General features: G+C 38.2%; 1 protein-coding gene and 1 pseudogene across 1 annotated transcript; both read left to right on the forward strand.

Annotated features, from left to right (window-relative positions):
- The first annotated feature begins 910 nt into the window (after window positions 1-910).
- On the forward strand, window positions 911-3,301 carry LOC138085809 (protocadherin beta-4-like). Its single transcript, XM_068980377.1, has one exon. It carries the CDS (start codon window positions 911-913, stop codon window positions 3,299-3,301), a length of 2,391 nt encoding a protein of 796 aa, XP_068836478.1.
- An 11,471-nt stretch (window positions 3,302-14,772) lies between these two features.
- LOC138085765 (protocadherin beta-5-like) lies at window positions 14,773-17,116 on the forward strand (annotated as a pseudogene).
- Window positions 17,117-25,611: the final 8,495 nt, after the last annotated feature.

Here is a 25,611-nt window from a genome sequence, read left to right on the forward strand (position 1 = left end):
ATTCTATGATTTTCACTTAGTCAATTTTGGCTTGTTATTATCCTGATAATAGTCACACAGAATAATTAAGTCTTATCATCCTCTGAGTTTCTGTTTACCTACAAAAATCCTTTCGTTTTCTTTATGCGTCTAAGAATCTGTTTCTAATACTATCTGACCTCCCTAATTATTTTCATGTGGGTTCACATTATAAAAGGACTTATATTAAGGCAAGATGCCACTTTATTCAACTATATTATCATTTGCACACCAGTGTAAAAAAATAGAACCTTTCCTTTGAAAAAGTCTCCCTGAGACCAGGTGGTACACAGCACTCTAACAAACTTTCTGCATCATCATAAATTTCTCACATATATAAACAGATATAACTATTATGGATTGTAATTTTATAAGAGTTTATCTCCCCTGGTTAGATTATGGCAAAGGGTAAATGGAGTTCTTTAAGTTCTACTGTAAAGGGTATGGGCAGATGGAGATAGTCCCTTGCTTTGTGCTCACAATTATTATAGCTCACGCAATGTAATGGAATAACCTATACATTAAGTCATTTAATGGAATAATACTTGAAAAAGTCCTTTACACTTTTTGAAATAGCTTAATTTGGACACTTCCAAAATAGGCTGAGTTAAGAATGTTAGTTTATCGATTGGGACGCAGGGTGGCGCTGCCGGCTAAGATTGTGACTAAAGAGCCCTAGAAAGCTCACGTATTCCTTTGCTGCAAGACGGAACCACCACAAGTAAGCTCTGCCAGCATTACTGGGTTACCAACGAATCTGGGCAGCAATATTCTAAACGAATTTAAGATTACAAGTGACTCTGTGAGGATTCTATCAAGCAAGAAAATTTAACACCTCTGGTCTTTTTCTGGTTGCTGAAGGGGGACTGGACGTAAGCACCCTGGCTCCAACATGGAGACGCTACAGAGAATTCAACACAACAGGCAAGTGACGACCTTTATTTTGATGGTATACTTGTCTCAGGCTAACCCTGCGCCTATTCGTTATTCTGTTCTGGAAGAAACAGAGAGCGGCTCCTTTATAGCCCATTTAACCAAGGACCTGGGCCTGGGAATTGGGGAGCTGAACGCACGGTCGGCTCGGGTGGTTTGTGATGATGATAAGCAGCGCTTGCTGCTGGATCGTCAGACTGGAGATTTGCTTTTGAGGGAGACACTAGACCGGGAAGACATATGTGGCTCCGATGAACCCTGTGTGCTGCATTTCCAAGTGTTCCTGGAAACTCCAGTGCAATTTTTTGAGGGAGAATTATTAATACAGGACATAAATGACCACTCCCCAGTATTCCCGAATAGGGAAATGCTTTTGAAAATACCGGAAAACAGCCAGCCAGGGACTGTATTTCCGTTGAAATTAGCTCAGGATTTGGATGTGGGTAGCAACGGTCTTCAAAAATACACAATCAACGCCAATTCTCATTTTCACGTTCTCACTCGAAATCATAGTGATGGCAAGAAACACCCAGATTTGGTACAGGACAAAGTGCTGGATCGAGAGGAGCAGTCAGAGTTCAGCTTAACCCTAACGGCGCTGGATGGTGGGTCTCCACCTAGGTCCGGCACCAGCATGGTGCGAATCCTGATCATGGACGTCAATGACAATGCTCCCGAGTTTGTGCACACTCCATATGAGGTGCAGGTTCTGGAAAACAGCCCCCTAAACTCCCTAATACTTACAGTTTTAGCTAGGGATGTAGATGCTGGAAACTTTGGGACTGTTTCCTATAGCTTGTTCCAAGCCTCAGAGGAAATTAAACAAACTTTTTCAATAAATGAAGTCACAGGAGAAATCCGACTGACAAAGAAACTCGATTTTGAACAAATCAAATCTTACCACGTGGAAATAGAGGCTACAGATGGAGGCGGCCTTTCTGGGAAAGGCACTGTAGTCATAGAGGTGGTAGATGTGAACGACAACGCCCCTGAACTTACCATATCTTCACTCATCAGCTCCATCCCAGAAAATGCCCCGGAGACAGTGGTCTCTATCTTCCGAATTCGAGATAGAGACTCCGGAGACAACGGAAAGATGATTTGCTCTATTCCAGACAATCTGCCATTTATTTTAAGACCGACTTTCAAGAATTTCTACACCCTGGTAAGCGATAGCCCTCTTGACAGAGAAAGTCAAGCCGAGTACAACATTACTATCACGGTCACTGACACTGGAACTCCCAGACTGAAAACGGAGCACAACATAACCGTGCTGGTGTCCGACGTCAACGACAACGCCCCCGCCTTCACCCAGACCTCCTACACCCTGTGGGTCCGCGAGAACAACAGCCCCGCCCTGCACATCGGCAGCGTCAGCGCCACAGACACAGACGCGGGCGCCAACGCCCAGGTCACCTACTCGCTGCTGCCGCCCCCCGACCCGCTCGTGCCCCTCGCCTCCCTCGTGTCCATCAACCCCGACAACGGCCACCTCTTCGCCCTCACGTCCCTGGACTACGAGGCCCTGCGAGCCTTCGAGTTCCGCGTGGGCGCCACTGACCGCGGCTCGCCGGCACTCAGCAGCCAGGCGCTGGTGCGCGTGCTCGTGGCGGACGCCAACGACAACGCGCCCTTCGTGCTCTACCCGCTGCAGAACGCCTCGGCGCCCTGCACCGAGCTGGTGCCCAGGGCGGCCGAGCCGGGCTACCTGGTGACCAAGGTGGTGGCGGTGGACGGCGACGCGGGCCAGAACGCCTGGCTGTCGTACCAGCTGCTCAAGGCCACGGAGCCCGGGCTGTTCGGCGTGTGGGCGCACAACGGCGAGGTGCGCACGGCGCGGCTGCTGAGCGAGCGCGACGCGCCCAAGCAGCGGCTGGTGGTGCTGGTCAAGGACAACGGCGAGCCGCCGCTGTCGGCCAGCGTCACGCTGCACGTGCTGCTGGTGGACGGCTTCTCGCAGCCCTACCTGCCGCCCCCGGAAGCGGAAGCGGCGGCCGCGGCGCCGGCCGACCCGCTCACCGTCTCCCTGGTGGTGGCCTTGGCGTCGGTGTCGTCGCTCTTCCTCTTCTCGGTGCCGGTGTTCGTGGCGGTGCGGCTGTGCAGGAGGGGCGGGGCGGGCTCGGCGGGTCGCTGCCCGGTGCCCGAGGGCCACTTCCCGGGCCACCTGGTGGACGTCAGCGGCACGGGGACCCTGTCGCAGAGCTACCAGTACGAGGTGTGTCTGACGGGAGACCATAGAACTGGTGAGTTCAAATTCCTGAAGCCGATATTCCCTAACCTCTTGGTTCAGGACACTGAAAGAGAAATCAAGGAAAGCCCCAACTGTAGAAATAGCTTTGTATTCAGTTAAATGCCGTATTTGGTTAAGTGAGCCTCTCAATTTTGTTAAGCCTAACTCACATTGCAATATTTTTCTCTCAAGAGATTGTGAGTGAGTGAAGTCGCTCAGTCGTGTCCGACTCTTTGCGACCCCGTGAACTATAGCCCACCAGGTTCCTCCGTCCATGAGATTCTCCAGGCAAGAATATTGGAGTGGGTTGCCATTTCCTTTTCCAGGGAAAAGAGATGGTATTGTTACATAAATTTGTATGTATATCTCTATTCCAAACTTATGCATGTCTCTACTAAATTTTCCTTTTATAGTATTCATTGGATTTAGCATTTTTTTAGTTACAGTTGATATTATTTCTCCATATTTTACCTTCTCGGTGATTAATGTTTCCATAACTATAAATTACTCAAGCCGTAAGAGAAATTCTATTAATATTTAAATCAACCTCTTTTAATGTCTTTTTAAGGAAATACTTTAAAGCTTTTTCGTAATCTGGAATTTCTGTATGTTTTTGGTGCTTTTCTTTACTTATATTTGCAAGGGCAGAGTGTTAGAAATTCTTTGTAGCTACCTAGAGCTTTCCTGTTCACCATTCTACCAGGCTGTGCCCCACTAAATAGCCATGAGCATATAACTTAGCATACTTGTTTCTCATAAGTTGCACCTAAACATGCACTTTATTAATACACTACAGTTTTGACCTTATCCCATTCTGAGTACCATGTATGCTAGAGATTATTCGTTTGCTACTTACCTAGCACATTGTAATTGCTTCAGGAATACTAATATTAAAATAAAAATATTCTTATTTATAAATAAGAGAAAATCTTATATAATTTGGTATCAAATTCACTTCACTAAAATAAAACTAATTCACTGCTTGATAACATACTTTAAAATCTTAGAAAACCCTAAATCCTTTAGAAGGACTCAAGAGGTAGAAGGCATCATATACTTTCCTGTCCTTCTTTTGCTCTATTAATAGAAGTTCAAATTAAGTACAAAGTATGTGTTTTTCTTGGCTTTCATACAGTTTTTCCACATCCTTCAAAAAAGGCAGAATTTCTCTTGAGTTTTGTTGATTATGGTCTAGTCTGATTACTCTAAGTTATTTTGTAAACTTGAGCAGCTTTTATCAACAAAATTATAATTTATTTTTGATGTCCAAATGACCTTGTTTTGTCTTTCAATGTAGCTTTTGTATATTTTGCATAAATTTACTTTTTCAATTATGCTAACTTTCAATAATAAGCAGTTTTTCTCCTTTAAGACAATAAGAATAGAAATAGAAATTAAAAAATAAACTTATCTGAATTATAATTGGTTTATGTTGTGTTCATTAGGCCAATTAAGATGACTTGTGATTTCTAACTAAATTTATATAGCTATAATTATAAGAACACTTATTGAACTTTTGGCACAATATGAGTAATCAGAGTTTGCTTTATAACCTAAGTATTTATTTTTAAATCTCTAGTGTCATCCTACTGGAATTTAATTATTTCATTTTTCCCTGAATTAATTTTTAAAAATATAATAAAAAAGAAAAAAATATTCAAGTTATTATTGAAACATAGCTTTTAGCTTTCATCCAATCTGATACTTGAAATTATACAGTAATAAAAATATGAACAAAATTAAACACAAATATATGACATTTAGTAGCCAGCTTTAATGAGTTCACCATTTACTGTTAGATATTTAAATGAAATAGTTTTATGTATGAAGAAATATGATTGATATTTTCAGCAATATATTTCAACATTATGAAAGTATAACTTCATGTTTTTGTGTATGCCAGGAAAGCCCAACTTGTACAATCACCCAAATGAGACTGGCCAAATAAACACTCAGAACCCATGTTTATGAATTTATATGAGTAAATTTATGAATTACTTTGTGTATTACCTTATAAATTACTGTGTGTATTCATAAAGCATATATCATTCCTTACCAGTTGGGGATCACTATCAGACTCTAGTATAGAACAGGTTAACATTTTAAAATTCAGTGATTATAAACTAATAGTAAATATAATCCAGATAATTTCCACAAAATGAATACCTTATAGAAAATTGGACAATTCTTTTCTGCAAAACAAAAATAGAGAATGGAGGCCAAATAACTGGATAATACCCATTTCAATCACAGTTTCTCAAGTACTTCTATTATATTGACATTTTTTACAATTCCTTTGTTGTTTTTAGGCACAGATATAGTGAGTTTAGTGCATGTTGTTTTAGGGGCGGACATTTTACTGAAGGCAATATAAGCCATATCACTTTAAGACCTTGTATTTCTTACTGGATTTCCGTAGTGGCTCAGCAGTAAAGAACCCACCTGCCAATGCAGGAGATGAGGGTTTGATCCCTGGGTCCAGAAGATACCCTGGAAAAGGAAATGGCAACCCATTCCAGTATTCTTGCCTGAGAAATCCCATAGACAGAGGAGCCTGGTGGACTACAGTCCATGGGGTCACAAAAGAGTGGAACACAACTTAGCAAATAAACAACATTTCTTACTATTAAAATTACAAAATATAGATTTTAAATAGTCTTATTTGGTAGAATTCTGTTTCCAGATAAGATGGATTATTTAAACCTGCTTTAAATTCAGAAATTTTCAGTTTGAAGCAACAGACAGCAGATGATATATAAAGAACTAAAGGGGCTAAGATTCCTGAAAAGGAAAATCCCTGGAGCTGTGAACTGACTCCAACAGTCAATTTGCCCTAAAGAAGTTCGCAAAGTCTAAGAAAAGGCCAGGGATAGAGTAACTTCAACAGTCTTTGGCAAACTGGAGGATTCAAGCTCATGGCCAGTTTTTCCCCTCATGGTATTTGTCAAATTATGGAACATTCCAGGAAAGAAGAAGAAAATATTAAGTGGAAAATTACTGAAAAGCCAAGTGAAGTTTTAATAGTCTTAATATATGAGATTAGAATTTGTGATCTGCCATCTGAGAGACTGTGGAGAATACACTGAGTTCCGAACTGAAAATTCTGGAGGACCCAGGTACTTATTAGGACTGGAAAGAATCTTGCCTAAGCACAGTGCCTGTTTTGAATTAAGGCAATTTGATTAGACATGTTTCTATCAATCTAAAGGGGATTCCCAGTGGCACTAGTGGTAAAGAGCCCGCCTGCCAGTGCAGGAGACTTAAGAGACTCTGGTTCAGTCCCTGGGTTGGGAAGATCCCCTGGAGGAGGGTATAGCAACCTACTCCAGAATTCTTGCCTGGAGAATCCCATGGACAGAGGAGTCTGGCGGGCTACAGTCTATAGGGCCTCAAAGACTCAGATACAGCTGAAGCTACTCAGCACACACTGTCAAGCTAACAAAGGAAAAGATGGACTCTTTCTGGAAGAATATAATATCATCAGGACCCTGGAGGAGAGCTTTTTACATTAATAATCAACATTCAATAAAAATTATAAGGCATACATACAAAAAAAATGGTTGACATGAATAAAACCTAGAGGAAAAAACAGACATATGGGTGATCTACAGATAAAATAGACACTAGAACTGACTGACAATGGTGTTAAAATAAGTATAACTAATATGTTAAAATAAGGAATATAGAAAACAGGTAAAGAGAATTTCACCACAGAATGAAATAAAATAGAAAATAATTTGAGGACTGAAAAATATAATACTGAAATTTTAAAATATTAGATTGTATAATGGCATAGTTGTCGTAAAAGATTATAGGATTAGTGAATGCAAGACAGGTCAATATTAAATATCCAAATAGAAGCACTGAGGAATAAAATAATTAAAAATACAGATAAGAACATTTAGTTACACGTAGAACATAATGAAAAACTCCGACACATACATGATTGTAATCCTGGAAGGACTAGGAATAGGGAATAAGGAATGTGTAAAGAAAAGATGACCAATAATGATGAAAAAATTTACCCCTCAAGATGTTCAGTGAACCTAATTAGAAGAATAAAAAACTGCACATCTAGAAATATCACAGGAAGGCTGCTAAAGACTAAAGCCAAAGAGAAAATCTTAAAAGCAATCACATGAAAATGACATTGCTTTTAAAGGAAAAACAGTAAGATGGAGAGCTCTGACCATCAAGCCAAAAGACAAAGGAATGATGTCTTTTGAGTCCTGAAAAAAACTAGCTACCAGACTAGAATTCTATCACCAGAAAACACGTCTTGCAAAACGAAGTTCTAAAACAAACAAAAACTGCAAGAATCAATCACAGTCCCATCTGCACTAAAATAAATACTTTTAGTGGATTCATTAGGAAGAAGGAAAACAGTCCTGGAGGAATCACAGATTTGCAGGAAGAAATTAACAAGAATAAGGGTAACTATAAATTGTTACTTATTGATTAATAAACATAGAAATAATAGTTTCTTAAAGGATTTAAAGTATACATAAAATTTTAATTCATGATAATGGTGATGTAAAAGGCAGGTGATATAAACAGAGTTAAGCAATTCTAAGGTTCTAAACATTATCATGAGAGTAGTAAACTGAAATAATTTGTATTAGACACTTGTAGATTAAAGATGCATGTTGTAACCTTTAGAATAATCATAAGAGTAATTTTAAAATGAATTGAAGGAAAAAATAATAAATATCTAAATTATCCAAAAGAAGAAAAAAACTTTAAGAGCAAATAGAAAAAGAATTTAGATGGTGAATATAAATGGATAGATATCAAATATTACAGTAATTGCTATTGGATTAAATAATCCAGTTAACGAACCAAAATTGTCAGAATAAGTTTAAGAAAAATTCAGCTATATGTTGTTACATACCTCTGTGTGTGTGTGTATTATCACAGGTTGAAAGTTTTAAAAATAGAAAAAGATACAAACATTAACCAAACTAATCAAGTGTAGATATACTCACATAAAACAAAGGAGACTTTAAGGAAAGATGCATTACTACAGATAAGGAGAGATATTTCATAATGATAAATGGATAAAATATACCAAAAATGTCAGTTATAAGACTAAATATATCCCCGTAAGAAAACTACAAAATATAAAAAGTTAAATTGAAAGAACATAAGAAATAGATAAATCCACAGTCATAGGAGAGGATGTATTAACAATTAACCACTGATAGAAGACACACAAAAACAGAATATTAAAAATCTGAACACCACAATAACCATATTTGAATAAACTAACATACATAGTACATGGGAAAGTACATGTTCTTTTTATATGCATATGGCATATATCAAAATTGTCCATATTCTAGGTCATAAAGCAATTCTCTAAAAATTTTTAAAGAAATGAAATTAAGTTAGAAATAAAAATTTATCCAGAAATCCCCAAATGCTTCAAAAGTAAATAATATAATCCATGAGTCAAAAGAAGAAATCACAGAAGAAATTTTCATACATTTTGAACTGGGTAAAAATTAAGATATGATATATCAAAACAGAATTTACAGAGAAATTTTAAAACTTTAAATGAACATGTTAGATAAAAAAGGTTAAAAAACAATAACCTTTCATCTGAAGAAGTTAGAAAAAGAATAAAGAAGGAAGAAATAATGCATGTATTATATATAAAAACATAAATACAATGCTGATAAATATACAACCAAGAAGGGCTTCCCTGGTGGTTCAGTGGTGAAGAATCCATCTGCCAGTGCCAGAGACACAGGTTCAGTCCCTGGTCCAGGAAGATCCCACATGCCATGAGGCAACTAAGCCCATGCCACAACTATTGAGTTTGTGCTCTAGAGCCCAGGGAGCCACAACTACTGAAGCCCACAGGCCCTAGAATCTGTGCTCTTCAACAAGAGAAGTCGCCACAATGAGAAGCATGTGTACTGCAACTAGAAAGTAGTCCCCACTTGCAGCAACTAGAGAAAAGCCCATGCAGCAACAAAGACCCAGCACAGCCAAAACTAAATAAATAAAATTATTTTTAAAAGTACATAACCAAGAAGATTAACAAAACTTAAAGTTGGTTCTATGTCATGATGAATGGAATTAAAGACTCTTACTAAGACTACTAAGATTAATTTTAAAAAAAAAGAAAACATTGATCACAAACATCAGGGATGAAAAAAGGAACATCATTACCAATCCTACAGACATTAAAAAATTAAAAAGGATATTATGAACAACCATATGCCAATAAATTTGACAATTTATATAAAATGGAAAACATCTTTTAAAGACACAATTTACTAAAACTGAAACAAGAAGAAATCTAATTAGTTCTATCTATTGAGTAAATTAAACTTGTTATTAAAAACCTTGCCACTTCACTTCACACTAGTGAATTCTCTTAAATACTCTGGAACAACTAATACCAACTTATATAAAATCTTTTGGAAGATAGAAAAAATGGAATATTTCCCAGATTATTTGGGTACCAGAATGACTTCAATGAATTATGACATCCAAATCTGAATAGGACATCATAAGGAAGGAAAATTAGAGACCAATCTCTATTAAAAACTCAGATGGAAAAATTCTAAACAAAATATCAACAAATAAAATTCAGAAATATATGAAAGAGAATAAAGTATGAGAAAACTTAGTCAGGGAATATAAATCAGTTTAATATTTAAAATCTATCAATATAATTTATCACATTAATAGGTAAAGGAGAAAAATCATATGCTTACCTCAATGGATACAGAAAAAAAATCACTTGATAAAATTCAACACACACAATTGTTAGCAGACTGAAAACAGAAGGGAACTTTCAGAAAGTATTTTAAAATTTACAGTAAACATTATACTTAATGGAAAATTATTTTAACGTTTTCTTCAGTGATCAAGAATAAAACAAGAATGCCTGCTTATACTATTTCATCTCAGTGTTTTACTGCAGGTTCTAAGCAGTGGAATAAAGCAAAGAAAAAATGCACAGTAATTGGAAGGGATGAAATAAGAGGGCTTTTTAAAAAAATGACAATGGGGCTTCCCTGGTCGCTCAGTGGTAAAGAATCCACCTGCCAATGCAGGATACACAGTTTTGATCCCTGATCTGGGAGGATCCCACATGCCTCAGAGTAACTAAGCCTGTGTGCCACAGCTATCGAGCCTGTGCTCTACAGCCCAGGAGTAGCTCAGCTAGCCAAGCCAGATTGCCCTGGAGCCCATGCTCTGCAAGGAAAGAAGCCACCACAATGAGAAGCCCACTCTCTGCAATTAGAGACTAGCCCCTGACTGAGGCGACTAGGGAAAGACTTCGCAGCAATGAAGACCTAGAACAACCAAAACTAACTAACTAAATACGATTATTTTTTTAAATGACATGATTGTACACATTAAAAGTCATAAAGAATCTGCAGACTGTTAGGATTAATAAATGAAGTTAGTAATGCCACTGGATATAAGGTCTACATGCAACTAATAATTGTATTCCTATATAGCAACAAAACCCAGAAAATGAAGAATTCCAAGTTATCATTTACAAGTTTCAGAAATATCAAACTTCTAGAAACAAACCTAACAGAATATCCATAAAACTTATACACTGAAAAATATAAAATATTATTGAGAAAAGTTACGTACCTGAATAAACAGAGGGATATATAATGTTCCAATACTGGAACTGAGCGACTTAACTTTCACTTTTCACTTTCATGCACTGGAGAAGGAAATGGCAACCCACTCCAGTGTTCTTGCTTGGAGAATCCCAGGGTTGGCAGAGCCTGGTGAGCTGTCGTCTATGGGGTCGCACAGAGTCAGACACGACTGAAGTGACTTAGCAGCAGCAGCAGCAGCAATGCTGGGAATATGTCAGTTCTTCCCAGTCAGTCTATAAATCCAATAAAATCCTAAACAAAACTTTAGCATGTTTCTTTGTGAAAGGTAACAAGATGAACCTAAAGTTTATATAGAGACTTCCCTGGTAGTCCAGTGATAAGGCACCATGCTCCCAATGCAGGGAGCCTGAGTTCAATCCCTGGCCAGAGAACTATTAATAGATCCCACATGCTGCAACTAAAACTCCACATGCCACAACTAAGACCAGGCACACCCAAATAAATAAAAATATTAAAAAGATAATAAAGTTTATGAAAGTGAAAGTGAAGTTGCTCAGTTGTGTCTGACTGTTTGCCACCCCATGGACTGTAGCCTACCAGGCTCCTCTGTCCATGGGATTTTCCAGGCAATAGTACTGGAGTGGATTGCCATTTCCTTCTCCAGGGGATCTTCCTGACCCACAGATCGAACCTGGGTCTCCTGCATTGTAGACAGATGCTTAACCATCTGAGCTACCAGGGGAGTCAATAAAGTTTACAGGGAAATACAAAGGGACAATAATAACTAAAACAACTTTAAAGGAAAGAGTAAAACTAGAAGACTTACCAAGCAGATAATAAAACCTATTATGAAGTATAGTAATTAAGAAGACAACATGGTATTGCAGGACTTCCCTGGGTGATACAGTGGATAAGACTCCCCATGCCAACTCAGGGGACATGGGTTCAGTCCCTGGTCAGGGAAGATTCTGCATGCTGTGGAGTAACTCGACTGCCATAACTACTGACTCCATGCTCCAGAGCCCATGAGTCTCAACTACTGAGCCCACGTGCTGAAGTCTCAACTACTGAAGCCCATGCACCTAGAGCCTGTGCTCTGCAACAAGAGAAGCCACTGCAATCAGAAGCCTGTGCACAGCAACAAAGAACAGCCCCCACTCCCCCCAATAGAGAAAAGCCTGCCTGCAGTGACAAAGACCCAGTGCAACCAGAAACTAATTGATCAAAAAAACTGGTATATCTGTATAATGAATTATTACTTAAAAAGCAATATGGTACTGCAGGATAAACAAAGAGAAAAATGGGGTAAAAACACTTGCACAGAACTATAGACACCTGATTTATGAAAAAATGATACATCAGAAAATAACTGGGAATGCAGCTTCTTTTCAATAGGTGGTGTGGTCATTTGGATATTTACATGAAAAAAAGCAATTTGACTCTAACCTGATTAACATGAAAAAAATTAATTTCAGGAGGATTACAGCTCTAAATGTGAAAAGTAAAGTAACTGATTTTTCAGAAGCACCATACAGTGATACTTTCATGACTTTGGCGCATGCAAAGATTTAAAGAAAATACAAAAAGTTCAAACCATAAATAAAAAAAATTGGAAAATTAGACTAAGTTAAGTTTTGTTTTTCAAAGGTATCTCAAGAGAGTTAAAAATGCTAGCCATAGAATGGGAGAGAATATTTTCAATACATACTTCTAAAAAAGTACTTATACCAAGAATATGTAAGGAACTTCTAAAGATCAATCAGAAAAAGGGCAAATACCTTAAACAGAAAAACAGACAAAAGACTTAAGCAATTCACAAGGATACACCCTAATAAAAATTACCATGTGAAAAATGTGCTAATTTAAGGAATCATCAGGGAACCACTAATTAAAATTACAGTGACATAAAATAAAAATAAAATTACAATATAACATCACACACTCATCAGAGTGTTTAAAATTAAAAGATAATATCAAATGTTGACAAGGATATGGAGCAACTGGAACTCTCACTCTTTGCTAGTTTTCATAAAACCAGAGTTGAAAACTATTTTGCAGTATCTATTAAAGGTGAAACAAAAAGATAAATATGTGTGCATATCTTAAGGCACAGCAGTCTAACTCCTAGGAATATTAAATATAAATGAACACACAGACACCAAAAGACAAGAATGTTTATAATAGGACTACTCAATATATACACAAACTGAAAAACCCTAAGGTCCATCAACTGGAGAATAAATTAAAAATGGTGGTACAATACAATAACAAAGCAATCAGGATAAAATAAACAATACGTAACAGATCAATTTTACAAAGGTAAGATTGAGTGAAAGAAGGCAAGCATAACACACTCCATTTGTGTAAGTTTAAAAAAAAAAGACACAGAAACTATGATACTATGATACACACATGATACTGTAACTCAGGAGAGTGCTTACCTTTATCTAGCAGGGGAAATAGTGACCAGACAATAACAAGAGGGAGTTTCTATGGTTTTTGTTAACATTTCAGTTTTACTTTACATTTTGCTTATGAATGTGTTCACTTCCTGAACTTTTTTGAGTTGTACACTCATGATTATGTCCTTTCCTGATATATTTTAAAATTTTATAATACTGTAAGATTCTAAACATCTATTATTACTTATTTCTTAATCAATTAAGGATCCAATAAGGGAAGTTTCTTCGTGTGCTCAAAATGCACTTTCTGAGGAATACCAGGGTTTTAGTTTGCTCTGAAAAGTATTCTTTCACTGGAAGTTAACCTAGCACATGATTTTTTAAGAACATCCAATAACTAAGAACTGGAGATACAACTGGGAACAATTCTGTGACTTCAAATACACTGGCTGCATATATATGAAATGAAACAGCAAATAGTATATAATGACTCCTGGTGGTGCTGCAGACTAGAAGTATGAATGGAGAGATTAGTGACTGCCCGGGAAGCCAAGAAATTAAAAGACGCTTATTCCTTGGAAGAAAAGTTATGACCAACCTAGATAGCATGTTGAAAAACAGAGACATTACTTTGCCAACAAAGGTCCGTCTAGTCAAGGCTATGGTTTTTCCAGTAGTCATATATGGATGTGAGAGTTGGACTGTGAAGAAAGCTGAGTGCTGAAGAATTGATGCTTTTAAAATGTGGTGTTGGAGAAGACTCTTGAGAGTCCCTTGGACTGCAAGGAGATCCAACCAGTCCATTCTAAAGGAGATCAGTCCTGGGTGTTCTTTGGAAGGAATGATGCTGAAGCTGAAACTCCAGTACTTTGGCCACCTCATGTGAAGAGTTGACTCATTGGAAAAGACTCTGATGCTGGGAGGGATTGGGGGCAGCAGAAGAAGGGGACGACAGAGGATGAGATGGCTGGATGGCATCACTGACTCGATGGACACTAGTTTGAGTGAACTCTGGGAGTTGGACAGGGAGGCCTGGCGTGCTGCAATTCATGGAGTCGCAAAGAGTCGGACACGACTGAGCGACTGAACTGAACTGGGAAGCCATTAAACTGGGAATCAGAACTCCCAGTGCTTTCTAAAGAAGGAAGCATTTTACATAAGACCTAGGCGTGGAGGACTCCAGAAAAGGGAATCGGCCTAATGCAAGCCAGTCAGAGAGATTTAATGCGAGCTTATTTAACCAGATCACCTGGGTTGATTGTATATCGGGAGCTGAAGAAACTGCACCTTCTTGACAGAGAAGGCAGTGGCATCCCACTCCAGTACTCTCGCCTGGAAAATCCCATGGACGGAGGAGCCTGGTGGGCTGCAGTCCATGGGGTCGCGAAGAGTCGGACACAACTGAGCGACTTCACTTTCACTTTTCACTTTCATGCATTGGAGAAGGAAATGGCAACCCACTCCAGTGTTCTTGCCTGGAGAATCCCAGGGACGGGGGACGCTGGTGGGCTGCCGTCTATGGGGTCGCATAGAGTCCGACACGACTGAGCCGACTTAGCAGCAGCAGCACCTTCTTGAACAGGATTTGGACATGGAGACCGCGCCAGCAAAAACGCTACAGAAAAGGCAAGTTCTCTTTCTTGCTATATTGTTCCTTTTGTGGGAGACTGGCTCTGAAGAAATTAAGTATTCCATGCCAGAAGAAACAAAGTGGGTCTTTTGTGGCCAACCTGGCAAAAGACCTGGGTCTCAGGGTGGGGGAACTAGCCACGCGGGGCGCGCGAATCCATTACAAAGAAAACAAACAGCTCTTGTAGCTGGATATAACGACCGGGAATTTGCTTCTATATGAAAAACTAGACCGGGAAGTATTGTGCCGGGCAACAGATCCCTGTATACTGCATTTCCAACTATTACTGGAAAACCCGGTGCAAATTATTCAGGCTGATCTACAGCTCACAGATATAAATGACCATTCCCCAGAGTTCCTAGAGAGAGAATGCTTCTAAAAATCCCAGAGAGCGTCCAGACAGGGACTGTGTTTCCTTTGAAAATAGCTCAGGACTTTGACATAGGTAGCAACACGGTTCAAAACTACACAATCAGCCCCAACTCCCATTTTCATGTTGTCACTCATCATCGTGGAGATGGCAGAAAATACCCAGAGCTAGTGCTGGACAAAGCACTGGATCGGGAGCAGCAGCCTGAGCTCAGTTTAACCCTCACCGCGCTGGATGGGGGTGGGGGGCTCCGCCCAGGTCTGGGGCCACTACAGTCCGCATTGAAGTCGTGGACATTAATGACAATGCCCCAGAGTTTTTACAGTCCGTCTATGAGGTACAGATTCCAGAGAACAGACCCCTAAACTCCTTAGTTGTCGCTGTCTCAGCCCGAGATTTAGATGCAGAAACATATGGGAAAGTAGCCTATGCTCTGTTCCAAGGAGATGAAGTTACTCAACCATTTGTAATAGACGAAATAACAGGAGAAATTAGTCTGAAAAGGGCTTTGGATTTCGAGGCAACTCGATTTTATAACGTGGAGATTGCAGCCACAGACGGTGGAGGCCTTTCAGGAAAATGCACTGTAGCTATAGAGGTGGTGGATGGGAACGACGACGCCCGCAAACGGACCATGTCGAGACTCATCAGCTCCATTCCAGAAAACTCCCCAAAGACTGTCGTGGCTGTTTTCAGTGTTTACGATCCAGATTCTGGGGACAACGGTAAAATGATTTCCTCCATTCAGAATGATCTCCCCTTTCTCTTGAAACCCACGTTCAAAAACTTTTACACTCTGGTGAGAGACCGCAGGACAGAGAGGAAAGAGCCCAGGTACATCACCATCACAATCACTGACATGGGAACCCCCAGACTGAAAACGGAGCACAACATAACCGTGCTGGTGTCCGACGTCAACGACAACGCCCCCGCCTTCACCCAGACCTCCTACACCCTGTGGGTCCGCGAGAACAACAGCCCCGCCCTGCACATCGGCAGCGTCAGCGCCACAGACACAGACGCGGGCGCCAACGCCCAGGTCACCTACTCGCTGCTGCCGCCCCACGACCCGCTCGTGCCCCTCGCCTCCCTCGTGTCCATCAACCCCGACAACGGCCACCTCTTCGCCCTCACGTCCCTGGACTACGAAGCCCTGCGAGCCTTCGAGTTCCGCGTGGGCGCCACCGACCGCGGCTCGCCCGCGCTCAGCAGCCAGGCGCTGGTGCGCGTGCTCGTGGCGGACGCCAACGACAACGCGCCCTTCGTGCTCTACCCGCTGCAGAACGCCTCGGCGCCCTGCACCGAGCTGGTGCCCAGGGCGGCCGAGCCGGGCTACCTGGTGACCAAGGTGGTGGCGGTGGACGGCGACGCGGGCCAGAACGCCTGGCTGTCGTACCAGCTGCTCAAGGCCACGGAGCCCGGGCTGTTCGGCGTGTGGGCGCACAACGGCGAGGTGCGCACGGCGCGGCTGCTGAGCGAGCGCGACGCGCCCAAGCAGCGGCTGGTGGTGCTGGTCAAGGACAACGGCGAGCCGCCGCTGTCGGCCAGCGTCACGCTGCACGTGCTGCTGGTGGACGGCTTCTCGCAGCCCTACCTGCCGCCCCCGGAAGCGGAAGCGGCGGCCGCGGCGCCGGCCGACCCGCTCACCGTCTCCCTGGTGGTGGCCTTGGCGTCGGTGTCGTCGCTCTTCCTCTTCTCGGTGCTGGTGTTCGTGGCGGTGCGGCTGTGCAGGAGGGGCGGGGCGGGCTCGGCGGGTCGCTGCCCGGTGCCCGAGGGCCACTTCGTGGATGTCAGCGACCCACAGGTACCAGTAGGAGGTGTGATTGACCTTATGCTCGGGATTAAATGAGTTTAAACTCTTAAAGCCGATTCTGGCCAACCTCCCGTTGAATAGAGGAAAATGCCAACTTTCGGAATAGCTCTGGATTCAATTAGGGATCTCATCATGATGCAACGTATTTGTCATTTATCTGTTATTCCCCAGATGAAAAATTTGAAAACCTCATGGAGAAAAATCCCACATTCAGGTATATCATTGATTTCCCTTTTACAATGAACTTGTCTAATTTTGGAAAACTCCATTCGATTCTTACCGTTTTTGTTTTAGCGTGCCATTCCAAATCTTTGCATGCTGTTGTTTTCTCCACATTCATTCTGCTTCATCACACTCTAAAAGTTTATTTAATGCTAAATAACAAAAATTTTAAATGTTTACATAATATTTGGTTTTTAAAGGAATATATGCATAGAAATATGTAAGAAAACATTATGAAAACCAACACTCTTCTGTTTACACTCCCTAGCTCTCATCCTACTGGAAAATAATTTTTAATGAATATTTTCATGGAATTATTACATACAGAAAAATGGACAAATCCTTAATACAGCTCACTGTATTTTCAGAAAATGAACATACTTGACATCAGCATCTTGAAGAAATGAAACGTTATTAACATCCCAAGTGCCACACAAATTACCCCTTAAAATCACTGCCAGTTCAAACATAACAGATAACTCAATACCCAATGCTACAGCTGTTTTGGCTGTTTTGAATTTATATAAATGAAATAGTAGAGTGTGAACTGTTTTGCATCTGGTGTCTTTAACTCAGCAATATGTTTATGACATTTATCCATAATACTGTTTTTAATTTTAGTTCTTCTTTCTTGTTACTATATAGTATTCCACTGTGACTATTTCACAATTTGTAACTCATCCATGTATATGGATATTTGGGTTCGTGTAAGGTTTGGCTGTTTGAATAATACTGTTATAGACATTCTCATACATATCCTTCAACAAACATGTATAAGCATTTCTGTTCTGTATATACCTACGGTGGAATTGCTGCTCATTCAGTAAGTGCATGTCCACTTTTAGTAGATATTTCCAAATAGTTTTTCAAAGCGGTTGTACCCGTTTATACTGACTGCTGTCAGCAGCATATGGATGTACCAGTTCCTCAACATTCTTGCCAACATCTGGTATTATCTGTTTTTTATTTTATCCCTCTGGAAAGCACTTTTAAACCTTTATCTTCTAGCTTTTTAAATACTTTCTTCTCACTAAAGAATATGCTTGTAACTTTTTCATAAACTTCAATTTCACTCTGTTGTTGGTAGCCTATAGACTTTAACTTTCCCTCATCCATGTAGTTATCTCATTATTTTCTCTGCTCAAACGAAACCTCCACTTATTATTCCACTAACAACCATTTATTATTTTCTTGAATGAAAGAAACTAATAGAATTCTTTTTTCCTTTTGTTTCTCCCTTACACTTTCAAACCTCTCAAAAATGAGTTTTCACTTCTATATAGTCAGGATTAATGGTACTTTTTACTCTTTGACTATAGTTAAGAGTTCCTTGTACTGTTTATAGATGTTTTAAAACCTAAAAAGCAATATTAAAATTTTATTTTTAATGACTATATAAATTATGAATGCTCTTCAGCTAAAGATCACCAGGAACACATTATATCAGAACAAAGTTGGGTTTACTGACTTATAATGAGGGAGACTGCACACCATGGAGAACCATTGATCAATGCACATAATAGCACCCTACCAAGGAGACAGAGGATCTGGGCTTATGTTAGGTGATTTTGGGTAGAGTTCAAGGAAATCTCCTTTCCTTTTTTTAAAATTCCATCTCTTTGCTACAGTATATACCCTCAAGTGGCTTTTTAAGAGAAGGTACACAAATACAGACTTTTTGTATCTCTGCATGTCTGAAAATGCAGTTTTCGCTTCTGCTTCACAGCATACATATATATTCAATACACTTTCTAACAATTCATGCCTTGTCATATCTGAAATTATTTAATCTCTAGTATTATTTCCTTAATAGTTGTATTCCTAGCTTATTTTTTCTGAGGCTTGAGCTTGTTGGATATTGAACAATTTAAATCATTTCTCTCTGTTTCTTATATTTTTCCTGTATATCTTTGGTTTTCCCTCTATGTCCTCATTTAACATCTTTCAGTCACCTTGAGTATGTTTATTAAATTTTCAATGTTTTCTTATTATCTGATGTGTCTTTTCCATAGTAGCACTTGGAATTTTAAAAGTTCATTTTATTTCCTAAATGATCTGTTTCCTGGAGTTCTCATTTCTTTTTTTCTGTGTTTCTGTATAATTTTTGGTTTTCATAAGTCTGGTGAGAGATGTGTTCATATGTAAGAAAAAGAATTTGAGTATCTGGTGTGTAGCAATTGCTGTTTTGCTAGGTCTTATCAGCTTTTATGTGATAAGGTAGTCTGCACCCAAGTTTCTGTCCTGAGTGGATTTTCTGACAAGGTGCTCTGCATGAGGTAGTGCAGAGCCAGGTTTATAAAATATCAGACTTTAAGGAGCATTGTGATGAATGGGCAAAGAACTCTTTTCAGGATGTGGCCCTGCAAGTGTTAGGATACAAAAATTTTATGCTGGGATTCCTATTCTTCACTAAAATATTCTAGTGTTCTCCAAAAAAAATTCCTTTTTATTTCTTAAGAAATGAGACTTAATGTTTTTGAAAGAAGGTCTGGAGGAAGACTGCTGCTGCTGCTGCTAAATCTCTTCAGTCGTGTCTGACTCTGTGCAAGAGGAAGACTAATCATTATTAAAATTATATGTTACATATATTTTTCATATTACATACTATCTATGTACTTTATGTTTTCTAAATTCTGTACACATATCTCATTTACTCATTTAAATAATGGTACAATTGGTAAGCCAAGTTTAGAGATGAACAAACCAAACAGAGTTAAAGTAACTTGCCCAAGGCTACCTGGCTAATAAATAGTGGAATCAGTATTTGACTCCAGGCAGCCTGACCCCAAATATAGCGCTTTTTTGTCTTTACTTTTTAAATTTTGAAATCTATTAAACATTCCAGAAAGTGTACACAATGTATATGTGCAATTTAAAAATAATAAAATGTTCATCATCTACTTAAGAATTAGAACAATGCCAAGACGTTGGAAATCCTTGTGTGCCTCCACCATAACATCTTCTACTTGCATTAAAATCAACCACTATCCTGAATTTTTATTAATTGTTATTCTTTGTAGTTGTATTGGAAATGCATATATTGCTAAATAATACATTGTTTGATCTTTTCTGTCTTTGCAATTTATATAAATGGATTGATATAGTATGGATATCTGTGGGCTTGCTTTTCTCAGTCATTATGGTATTGAACTCATCAGTGTTAAATGCAGTTCATTCAATTACACCACTCTACAGTATCCCATTATATAAATACACCCTCACCTTTAAATTCATTTTATTGTAGATTTTTGGGTTGCTCCAAGAATTTGGCTATCATAACAATACTGATATAAGCATTCTGGAATATATCTCCTCATGCAATTGGGCAAGAGTTCCTTTTGGGTACAGGCACATCTAGGAAGGTGCTACCTGAGTCATAGCAAGAACTGGAATGATACCAAACTAAGTAAAATAGACTATTAAAAGATGCCAGCACTGAGATGAAAGAGACGTTGGAGATATCTGACAAAGATTTTTAAATGGATGGTGAAAAACGCCTCAATAAGCAATATTAAACATGCTTGAAATAAAAGAAAAAATATTCTCAGAAAAGAAATGTAAAATTGTACAAGGAAATAAAAGATGTAAAGAACTACCAATGAAAATTTTAGAGATTAAAAATACAATTTTTGAAGAACTCAGTGGACAAGCTTAACAACAGGAAGACGAAGAGTCAATGAACTAGAAGATACAACAATAGCATTTACCCAATTTTAGCAAGAGAGAGAAAACAGACTAAAAGTTTAACAGAGCCTTGAGACCTGTTGGACAGTAATAACAGAGCTAACATTTGTGTCATTGGAACCCCAGAAGGAGAGAAGACCTTCCAAATTTGGCAAAAGATAGAGATCCAGAGATTTAGAAAGCCAAACAAATCCAAAACAAGATAAACAAAAAAATACACCAAAAAGATACAGTCACATCTCTGAAAACTGAAGAGAAGGAAAAAGTCTAAAAAGCAGTGACAGATAAATGACACATTACACATAGAGCAATGACAATATGAACGAGAATCGATTTCTCATCAGAAACCATGGAAGTCAGAAGAAAATGGCGCAGTATTTTCCAAGTGATGAAAAGAACAATTAACCCAGAATTCTACGTGCAGTGAAAATACCCTCCTGGAAGAAAATTTGTTGCCGTAAGGCCTACTCTTTTAAAAATGGCTAAAGGGAGCTCTCCAAACAGAAAGGAATCAATAATAAAAGGAATCTTGGAACATCAGGAAAGAAGAACAAACACAGTAAACAAAAATATGGGTAAACACCATAGATTTTCCTTCTCTTTAGAATTTAGTTTTCTAAATTGTTTGATGGTTGAATCCAAAATTATAACACTGTCTATGTTCAAAATTTCTATAGAAGAAATATTTAAGACAATTATATTATAAATGGGGAAGGGTAAAGGTATGTAATGGTACTTAAGTTTTCCACCCTTGCATATGCAAAATGACAACCAGTAAACCCTGAAGGAAATGGCAACCCACTCCAGTATTCTTGCCTGGAAAACCCCATGGACAGAGGAGCATGGTAGGCTACAGTCCATGGGGTCGCAAAGAGTCAGACACAACTGAGTGACTTCATTTCACTTCAAACCCTAACAAGTTATGTGTGGGCCAACTACTATAAAAGCTATACAAAAGCACACGCTAAAACCCACTATAGATAAAGTAGAACTCTAAAACCTGTTTTTATAACCCACAGGAAGGCAGGAAAACTAAAATGGAGACAGAAAAGACAGACAAATAGAAAACAACAAAAAAATAAAACTATAGACTTAAGCTTTAATATATCAGTAATTACATTAAATGTAAATGTTTTGAACACACCAATTAAAACAGATGACCAGAATGGGTTTTCAAAAATGGACCAACCATATGCTAGCTATAGGAAACTTCACTCCAGATATTTTGACACAGGCAGATTGAAAGTAAAAAGAAAAATATGCAAGGAAAATGACCAGAGAGAGAGTAGAACATTATGACAATCCTAAAAATATACATACCAAACAACAGAGATGAATAATATGTTAAGCAAAAACTGACAGAACTGAAAGGAGAAATAGATCCACAATTAAACTTGGAGATTTAAACACCCTCTCTGAACCCTATTTCAGCTCATGGAACAACTAGACAGAAAATCAATGAGAATACAGAAGAGCTCAATGAACAACCAACATATTTATAGAACACCCAGCAATTCCAGAATACACATTCTTTTCAAATGCTCAGAGATCATATACAACACAGACCACATAAATAAGCCTAATACAAACTCAACCAATTTTTAAAACTGAAATCATACAGCATGGGTTCTCCAACTACAATGGAATCAAACTAAAAATAACAGGAAAATAAAAGGAAAATCTTCAAACACTTGGAGACTAAACAATACACTTCTAATTAATCCATGGGTCGATGACAAAGTCACAAGCGAAAATTTTCAAATATATTGAAGTGAACTGGAAATGTAAAAACAACATATCAAAATTTATAAGACGTATTTAAAGTGGTACAGAGGGAATTTTATAGCACAAAATGCATATATTAGAAAAGAGGAAAAGTCTCAAGCAGGAGGTAGGAATATATATATATATATATAAATGAAATTCAAAATAAAAATAAAATGAGTGAGATGAGCTGTTTTTTAAAATAAAATCGATAAAATTGGCAAACAGCAATGCTGACAAAAAACTTTTTTCAATGATTTCAGTTTTCAAATGTGTTTAGCATCAAATTGTTTATATTTTCAAACTTTTCTGCAGCATGTATCCCATCCCATCAGTTGAAAGGTTTCCCTAAGTTATTGGCTTATATAGCATGTCTATCTTTTCCCTGAATACTGTGTTTTCCTTACATGTAACTAAATTTAGAAAGATTTCCAAGAGTTTCAATTCATCCCTGAAGCTTAGTCTTTATCTTTCATTTTTAATAAAGTTGAAGACTTTTTAAATTTTATAACAGAATGAAAGAAAGACAAATGTGTGGCATATAAATGGAAATCAGCAATGCAATGTTTATAAGTTAACTAAATAAAATTAGAATACTTGACAATGTTTCATCAGTTAAATTACTATTTCAATTCACTGGTAATAATCCAGCTAAATTAATCTTGAAAGGTAACTTCCAATTAGCACGCATGAGCAAAAAGAGCATGGCACATGGTGATTTTTTACATTGTTTAGCTTTCGTTGTCCAGAGGAGACCAAGATTGTGCCATCTAGTTACTAAAATTAACTTGAAAAATACTGATATAATTATTAATACAATTACCAGTGGATCACAGAAATGTTCGTTATCTTGAGAGAGATGTGGGTTACACAGATGGATCCATTTGTTAAAAATGCTACAGTTAAGACTGGTGCATTTCAATTTGTGTAAACATGACCTTAAGAAAAGAACTATGCAAAACTGAACATTGACTGGGAGGCATAAAATGGAGGAAAAGGTATAGGTGAAACAAGACAGAATGTTGTGAAGTTGGGAGGTGTGTACATGGAAGTTTATGCTGTTTACTTTGAATATGTTGAACTTTGTCCATAATAAATTTTTAAATGAATAGTCCTTGTGAGATGGGTTTATAAAAGCAAAGTCAATTCAGCTCTACTTTAGCAAATCCAAGCAACTGAGAAGCATTTTCCTGAAGGAATCTAATGCAATCCACTTTCCAAAAAGGGAGTTTTTTCACATACCCAACTGACATCTCTTTGGGTTACATTAAAATATTACCTTCTTTCTATTATAGCAACCAGTGCTCTCACAGACATTTTAATGATCTAACTTGATTTTTATACATACTGTACTACTAATAAATGAAATCTGTTTTAAAATGAAAATAATTTAATAAGCTGTATTTGAGGATGCCTGCAGGCAAAGAGAGTGAATAAAGAACTCTGGATGCCAGAGATGGCATTAAGTTGGAATCAGAACTCAGAATGTCCACTGAAAGGAGAAAGCATTTAGGACTGAGCTACAAATAATTTTGTTTCAGAGAAGAAGCTAAACCCATCCAAGATGTTTCTGATTGTTGGTTTTACTTTATCAGTGTATTTCATTATTCATATCCTCGGGGAAGTCTGTTTTCAGCAACATTTACCAAGTGAACAATGGAGGTTGGTGACAGTGATCTTAATTTTATCATTCTGGGTATATAGAGTTGCTTTTCAACTATAAAATTATTTCATCGGTTCAGAATTTAAATTTTATTTAGCTTTAATTTAGCTAGAGTTGAAGTATTTTGAAAAATATCCTCATTTTTAACCTTCCATCATTCACTCCTTACCTGAAGTGAATTTTGCTTGAATTTAAATCATTTCACCTCTCCACAAATACAAAATCATTCTGAAGTAAATTATTTTTGGTATTTTTGTATGCTTAGATATGCACTGACCCATTTATTGCATTCTCAGGAAATTTACAGATATATTTTCCAGTTTATCTGAGCAGAAATTGGTGAGATAGGAATGAACATAGTCATAATGAACTATCACTGAATTTCAGGGTATCCACTCAAATATAATCCACCTTTCACACTACATTATTTGGTCTGTATTTATAGGACCAAGTGTTATCCTTGTTGCGAAAGAATGGTAGAGGTGATTCTTGAATGTTTGTTTTCTACATTACATTATGCCCTTATAACAGGGTAATACATTTGGACTTTGATTAATTAATACACACAGCAGGGAAATTTGACCAAAAAGTTGCAATAAAATGAACAACCCTAATAAAATCATGGCCATTTCTACCAATACAAAAATGAAATGGATTCCTAAAACCCTTACTTACGACACATACCGGATTACTCCTGGTCCCTCTTTTAAATAATTTGATTTGATACTTCTATAATACCTATTTCTTGGCCTCAATTTTCCTAATAGTCTAATTGTTCCCTTTATTGTGCAGGTGACCACCGAACAGTAAGTATGTTGTTCATTCCATTTTATTAGTCATATAGTTTAGAGAAATAAGTGTTTAAGATTGATCTTGCTAACCAACTTTTACTTTTGTATAGTGTGTAGGTGGGACAATTAAATAGTATACTTCTCAGATTCAGAAATTACACTGCTCCTCAGAGATAAACTGCAAAGAGTGGGACACGACTGAGCAACTTAACTGAACTGAACTGAACCAATGAATAAAAGTTGGTTATAGGAAGTTTATATTACCTGAGGGAATAACTCTTAAATGTGTTAGTATGTATCAGAATCCTTAAAGGAAAAGACTGACTTACAGATTCGCTAGTACAGCCAGAAAGCTAGAAAATTCAAGTTCTGAAAAATAAAAAAACCCCAAGACTCCCAGATAAGTCTTTATGCATGTGATTCACTCACTGCAGTCTGAGAAACTCAGCGTGTTCCTTAAAACGTTTATAAAGTTTATATTTTGGATGTGGTG

The sequence above is a fragment of the Capricornis sumatraensis genome, chromosome 9 (assembly GCF_032405125.1).
Source record: "Capricornis sumatraensis isolate serow.1 chromosome 9, serow.2, whole genome shotgun sequence".
Classification (NCBI taxonomy): Eukaryota; Metazoa; Chordata; class Mammalia; order Artiodactyla; family Bovidae; genus Capricornis; species Capricornis sumatraensis.

Bases quoted from the DNA above. Each gene is read 5' to 3' on its own strand.
- LOC138085809 (XM_068980377.1), top strand. From the start codon at position 911: ATGGAGACGCTACAGAGAATTCAACACAACAGGCAAGTGACGACCTTT.